This window comes from Ascidia mentula, chromosome 4 (assembly GCF_947561715.1).
Source record: "Ascidia mentula chromosome 4, kaAscMent1.1, whole genome shotgun sequence".
In the NCBI taxonomy this organism is placed as follows: Eukaryota; Metazoa; Chordata; class Ascidiacea; order Phlebobranchia; family Ascidiidae; genus Ascidia; species Ascidia mentula.
The window spans coordinates 13,215-20,354 of record NC_138569.1 but is presented as its reverse complement, the minus strand read 5'-3'; the positions used below and the strand labels follow the sequence as shown (position 1 = coordinate 20,354).

General features: G+C 39.3%; 1 protein-coding gene across 2 annotated transcripts; it reads right to left on the bottom strand.

The window, feature by feature from the left end:
- Window positions 1-4,951, bottom strand: LOC145899810 (b(0,+)-type amino acid transporter 1-like). Of its 2 annotated transcripts, none has more exons than XM_082988725.1 (11): window positions 4,380-4,951; window positions 3,956-3,996; window positions 3,304-3,443; window positions 2,747-2,972; window positions 2,434-2,613; window positions 2,052-2,185; window positions 1,794-1,928; window positions 1,435-1,635; window positions 1,205-1,354; window positions 750-918; window positions 1-680 (listed from the first exon to the last, which is right to left on the bottom strand). In XM_082988725.1, the coding sequence occupies exons 1-11, from the start codon at window positions 4,529-4,531 to the stop codon at window positions 619-621; spliced, it is 1,590 nt and encodes a 529-aa protein (XP_082844851.1). In that variant the 5' UTR covers window positions 4,532-4,951; the 3' UTR covers window positions 1-618. The 2 variants fall into 2 exon arrangements, with proteins under 2 accessions (XP_082844851.1, XP_082844850.1); XM_082988724.1 differs by having other exon boundaries at window positions 2,434-2,616; window positions 4,380-4,948.
- Between the last annotated feature and the right edge of the window lie 2,189 nt (window positions 4,952-7,140).

Below are 7,140 nucleotides of genomic sequence, written 5' to 3'. Positions count from 1 at the left end.
AGATATTTTATTCCACATTAATGCAGTGAATAACGATTTTCATGTTATGCATGTGCACATGATATCGAACAACAATATATTTTGCAAAAACCTTGAACAAAACATGCACAAAGATAGTAAATGGAAGAAGCTCAATATATTGTTGTGGAGTTGAAAAAGAACAATTGCATAACACCAGGTTGCAACAGCATTTAAACACCAATGTATTGTTGTTAATATAGTCTGACCACACAACAGACGGGAGTAGAACTGACCCGAGATAACCTCAGAACTGACCCGGAATAACCTCAGTACGTTAAGGTTTTCGTTCATAAATGTGACGAGAACTTGGCATTCGCTCAAATTCCGACCAAAGCAAACCAACAACGACCAGATTTTGTTTTCAATAAAAGCTATCAAATGAAATTCCGTTACATTAACATGTGAAAAGTAAAACACACAGTGTACAGGTTGTGTATTTCGGTTTATCAAAATAACAGTGAAGCTAGCAGCTGCCGCTGTGTGCTAATAATAAGGTTAGGTAAGCATTTAAATTAACTCAGAAATTTTCAAATCAAAATCCTTTGAACTTTGTATATACAGAGGATTGTTGTAGAAAATCAAACTATGACTTCAACCTTAACTTTCTTCATCTGGGAGAGCAACGAAGAGAAGTTTTTGAAGGAACCGATTGAATCGCGCTGTTCAAATAAAAACTTTATTATCGTTCTATGACTGACATATCAAAGTTCTCATGTAAATTACATTACCTATTGCCGGACTTTTTACTTTGTAGCACACGAAGGGGATATAAAAGGTAAATCCAGCCAATATAAATAGAACGGCAAAGAGATATTGGATCTCTGGTTGGTCAATGATGGGAGCAACCACCAGACATACAGACGCAATGCACACAAATATCGGGATCACAATCGGTATCTGGAATCAAAACAATGCTTTAACATGGACTCAATCAATTGTTTAAAATTGTGATTAATTCGTGGATACTTTATTGATTCCACAAAATGGTGCGGATTCTTTTTCCAGCGTGCGTGGAAATGTGTTTTTAAGTGGTGTAAACGGAAGCGACCAACATAAGTGGGATTGCCACCGACAATCAGTTACACATAAGTTATTCGAAACAGGCTTGGTTCTTTAAGGAATGGAATCTACAAGTTACATAAAATGTTGCTGAACCAATAGCCCAATAAAAACAGCAAGAAACCTTCACTGGACGAGGTTGGTTTGGTCTTTTGTATCGGAAATATAACAAAGCAGCACACGTCATTCCATGAAATGTCCACATAGAAAAGCTGAAGTAATCAAGTAAAGTATCGAAGTCGTTTGGAATTACCATCAAAGAAGCGAAAACGCCCTGAAAACAAACGGATGAGTGAAAAACTACAACCGCCAGCAGGTTCCACAACTTAAACATCTTGAATGTGGTCAACTTACATTAAGAATCACTGCTGGGGCTGGGGTTGAACGTTTTACATGAAGCATTGCAAGAACATGCGTAAAATGTCCTTCCCTTGCGGCTACATACGAAATACGGCCAGCTGTGAAGCACGAACCGAGGCAGGTACCGAATACTGACCACGTCACTGAGAGAGGAATGATCCAGACCATTACACCCAGAACTCTCTCACCGAAAGTCTGGAAAAGTTTAAAAAACTTCAACACATTGGGAAAATTAAGAGTTGACTTTGCATGAAGTTGTTGTAATATAAATGTAAGGTAACATAGATGGTGAGTTGAAATTATAGCAATGCTGAGGTAACGGTTAGTAAACCTATACAACGCGAAAAACTTACCGCCCCAACAGCGGGAGAAGCAAGAAGTTCAGTTAAAGACATCGCACTGAGATAAGCCACATTGGTTAGCATGTAAAGACCGGTAACCAGCAGCATGGCAAAGATAATCGCTTTTGGGAGATTGACGTATGGGTTCTGAAAGAAATGTTTGGTGAAAACTATAGTTAATGTAATGAACATGTTCCGATAACGTAATTTGACCCCACTATCATATCATTAGTGAATGTTTAGTTTAACGATAAGGGACTTTTAGACGACCTTAAGTTCCTCAATGACGTAATTAAGTTGGTTCCATCCATCAAACGCCCAAAGACCCTGGTAAAAAGCCAGAGCCACCTCCCGAATGCCGGGTGGATCCCCAGTAAAAGATGCTTCGAAGTGTTCTGTGTGCCCTGGAACATAAATTGTTTAAAGCAAATTAATTTCTGGGACAAAATTATTCCAGATATTGTTATTAGTTGATCTGTAAGGATATTGTCACACGCTTTTTAATATGCTTCCCGCGGGTAATGTGGTCAATTATTATTTGGAACGTTAACAAATCCACGGAAAGTGGAAAAGGAGTTATAATGCCAGAGCGATCGTTTCGTTGGTATTGCACCTGTTAGCTGGTAGAATACTACCATAATCCTAATCCTACCTTGAGCAAGCATCACAATCCCAGCAATAATTATAATACAAAGACTCAGGACTTTTCCGAAACTGAACAAGGTAAGGAATTGTGTTGAAAGTTTGACACTTGCACAGTTCACAAAAACGACGATCAGAATTACAGACAAAGCTGTGAGTTTTACCGCCAGTGTTGGAGTTTCATCACAATCTGCTAAGAACATAGGAACACAATTTTATTTTTACTGCACACGTTAGTGGTAGCTCTGCCACATATTGTAATCAACCCGTAGCTTTTCTTTATTTTGTCCACTCACAACGATCGTACGCAATTCTGAACTCACCCATTTGTACAGGAGCGAGTGCGTATTTAGCAAACGTAAGAGATAGAAGGGCTAAAGAGGATGGTTTAAGAACAACAACTGAAGTCCATGCGAACATGTAGGCCGGGATTGGACCGAAAGCTTCAAGCAAAATTGGGAATTCCCCTCCAGACTTAGGGATCATCGTCCCAACCTCAGCATATGAAAGTGCGCCAAACGTTGCGAGGATTCCGCAACCAAACCAAATCTAAATTAACGATTGTGGTGAATATTTACCTGTTAATTCTTGTGACTGGTCACAGGTCTATATTTAAACCACAGTTTAACAAAATAAATGTTGGTAGTTAGCAAATATCCCCAACCGGGCGTTAAGCTTGTGGTTTGGGAATATCACAGAACAGTTTTAACCCAAACTGAGACTTTCCAAACACAGTGAAACCCATAGATAATTAATGTGTGTGTTGGGGAAACCCCTAGTTTCACTTTCAACCACATTAAATTCCCCGGACGTTGATTAATTGAAGATATTAGAGGAGTTTGTAAATTGTCCCAAACCAGCAAATATTTTAAATTCTTACCAATAAGCCGGTCCCTACGTCACCAGCATTCCTCATCACTCCTTTGGGAGAAACGAAAATTCCCGACCCAATCATTGTTCCAACGATCAAACTAATTCCTCCAACCAAACTAACTTCACGCCGTAATTTCAGGCTCTTACCTTTAAATTACAACACTCATGCATATGCGTTGTGCTGATGATATAATAAATGGTCCAGTAATAAATTTTCGGACGTTGCATTTTTTTTTCGGACGTTGCATTTTAAAACTCTTCTATAATTCCTCCGTTTTGTTAAAATAACTGAGATATTGTCACGAATTGATGGAATTGGCGAAGGCAGGCAGGAAGATAATTACAGGCATACAATGCAATTGAATCTGAAACACTTTTTTTTGCATTTTGCGGTCCACCTGGAACTTCATTTGTATCTGTATCAATCGGATACAAACAATAGCAATTTATGACCAAACAATAGAACAGAACAATGTTAAAACGCTGGATGTCACGCTTGATTGGTCACATGTCTGACACGTGGATAAGAGTAGGACTTTGGTAATCACTGATTTCAAACAATATTTTTGCACGTATTATAACGGTTTAAACACGACCAATCACATGGTTTAAATTTAACAAAACCCTTTGAACTAAGTGTTAAATATAATGGAGCTTACTTGAGTCTGCCGTCATATCGTCCACGTCGCTCAAACCTTTTCTGTAAATTAAACAAGTTTTAATTTTTAAACATTATATAAAAGCATTTACACAATTTTACAGGCCAACAAACACGTTCGGTATACGTGTGCAACCTACAGGCAAACACGTTCGGAATACATATGCAACCTACAGGCAAACACGTTCGGAATACGTATGCCGTTTTTTAAAAAGACTAAATGTTGTTCACAGGCGACTGTAGATTGTGCCAAAGTACAACTGAACAAGATAACGGTTTCTGAGTTGTTACACGTTACGTTGCTTCGGCATTCAACTTTCAAAGAACATAAAAAGTAACTCCAAACAGTATAGTAAAAGCTCACGACTCCATTCCGCCTTCGAATAGCTTTGAAGGCAGTCTGACCAAACACTACTTCGACTTACTTCACAATAGGTCGTTCTGCTTCAATGCTTCCCATACTTTTAGAAGTTTTGCCAACCTGATTTAAGTTAAACAAACAAGCCCTAGATCCCTGCAACGCATCGGAAGCAATAACAGTGTATGATGTGATATAGGCAACGTAGTGTTGCATCATCCGTCTCGCTCGCTCAGCCCTCTGGGCATGGTGTGATTTCAACGCGTATGAGCCTTGTTGGCTTTACAATGTTCTACCTCTATCCGGTCTACCTACGTACAGTGGCAAGTTTTACGTTCTATGGCGAATATGCGTCTGTTCAATCTGATCTTGTTCTTCAGCTCACTCATCTGACTTATAAAATAAGTGTAATTGGTTATTGGGTAAATGCGAACCATAACAGTGCGCACACAGCAAACAACAGCACATCTAACTCGCACTACATTGCATCATAAAACTACATACATCAACGCATCTAATTATGGGGAGCAGCTGCCATATAGCAAACATTAGGACAACGTTATTTTGACAAACTTTAGTTCTTTTCTGGTACGTGGGTCAACTTTAAGTCACTGCACTAATAAATGTAGCTACTCAAGCGAATCCACAATTGAGTTGAAACAAGAAAACACGGTTCGAGAACTAATGCATTGTCCTTCACACCGACCTGAATTCCGGCACGGTCTGGCGATGAACGCGACTGCTTTTATACAAAACGATTCAAGCGCCTTTTACACCGAAGTCGGGCGCGTGGTTCGGAAGGAATGAGCATTTTGGTTTTACCATTGAACGGTTCAATCGAGAAGCGTATTTGCTGTGTCATCGTTACATGGCGTTACCGCTCTTACGTAACGTTACTCGGCATTTCCTTTCAAGCCTCCAGCGTTGATTTCACCCGCTTAAGTTGTAATCTTCATTACGTTTCTGTGGGGAAGTATTTTTGTGTAATTATAGATTTGTTTGAAGATGTGGATACTCGCATTCCACTGCATTAGATTGGTTTTAAATATTCGACAAAACTTTAAAGTGCCACGAGTTCGCCGCCAGCACCAGAACATGGTTATGGTATTACATAAAACGAAAGGTTAATTATCTTCCTATCAAAACGACAAACACGTCACGGTACGATAAACACGTCACGGTATGGTGAACACGTCACGGTACGATGAACACGTCACGGTACAATGATCCGCGACTAAAGTAAACTTGACATCAGGCCAGTGAAAAATATTTTTGTTGTCGCTTTCGGCCGATACTGTCCGGTTGTATTTAAACGTTCCATGACGAAGCTACATAACTCCCAGCTGTGTTTACCTGTATTTGGTCCAAAATGTTGAGTTGCAAAAACCAGATTTTGTTTACGTTTCTGGATCGTTCTTTGCTTGTCGTTAACACGTGACATTTGTGTCAATACATTTTCATCCATTTGGGAAGGATTATTACGTAGACGAGCTGCTGAAAACTGTTGTAATACATATCAGACTCATCAACGTAAAGTGGGTTATTTCTCGTTGCAAATAATACCAACAAGTGTGTTACACTGTATCTTCGCAAATGTGGGCGTTGCCTTGTCAGAAGTACGTGATTGGCCGCGATAGAAGGGCGTGTTGGTTCTTACTGAGAATTTAGCGCTGGGTGCACAACCTTTTTACTGTTGCCGGCCGCATCACACACACCACTGTGTGCTAACGGCCGCTCCTTAATATACTGCTTTACCAACGATATACTCCTGATAATTACGACAAGTTGACGTGAGCAATATTAGAAAACAATGAAAATGATTCAATACATGAAAAATGTGCACTATTTATTATTTACATTTGCCAAATTACGTGTATTACAATGTAATGAAGAGTCGAAAAGTATTTAATGGTTGCCTTGTTCTTGCACGCTAGGTTCACGTCTCCATCATAAAATAATCCACTTCCCATTTGGGATTAAACGCCCTTTTCTCTTGTTTTAACAGCCTTTTGCGTTTTAGCGACATGACTGAGTGATTCCACTGTTTAGCTTTTTGGCAACTGAACATGCGTAGCCGTACATGACAATTTAGCGATATGCTATTAATGTTTTATGACGTCACCATCCGTATTGTTGCGCTTTGTCTCGCCTGTTTTTTAAAAGTTACGGTGGCTGCACCAGTTACTACTCGCTACAGCGAACGAATGTGTATGGAAATGGGCCTAATTAAAAGCTTAACTCTTGACACCGCTGGAAAAACAAGTTTCAGAAGCAACGACGGCCGCCAATGCATATTTTTTTATATAAATGAGCACGGCCGCAAAAAATAGCGTCTGCGGCCGCAGGTTGTGCACCGCTGATAGACGAATCAACTGCAGGCCGTGATAGAAGAATACGTTTATTATTTCATTTTAAAACAAAGCAATGCAAAATATCCATGTTAATTTTTGTTGCCTGTTTTTTTTGCATGTTAAAGTTATAACATGGGCTTTAAACTTATTCCTTTTATTATTTTAAGTAAAGTGAATATTTAATTTGGGTCTTTTTTTCGGGATTTAAAATACTAAGCAATATAAGAAATGTACCACATGATTATGAAAAGCCCAGACTTATATAAAAGGAAAACTACCTGTTAGGGTCGCGCGAGTTTTTAGTTTAGGTGCTGAGTCATTGCATGCAACTCACATTTAAACCACTGGGAAGGTAACCCGGATGTTGACGTCATAAGACAGGTGATAAATATATTAAGAACGTGATTTCATGAATGTGCACTGGGTTTTCGTCACTGTCGCGCACGCTGTTATATTTGATCGTGGCAGGTTTACTGA

Bases quoted from the DNA above. Each gene is read 5' to 3' on its own strand.
- LOC145899810 (XM_082988724.1), bottom strand. From the start codon at position 4,531: ATGATGCAACACTACGTTGCCTATATCACATCATACACTGTTATTGCT. The intron at 1,929-2,051 runs GTCGTCTAAAAG...CATTTCTTTCAG, and splicing joins ACGTCATTGAGGAACTTAAG to AACCCATACGTCAATCTCCC. The intron at 1,355-1,434 runs GTAAGTTGACCA...GTTTGTTTTCAG, and splicing joins CCCCAGCAGTGATTCTTAAT to GGCGTTTTCGCTTCTTTGAT.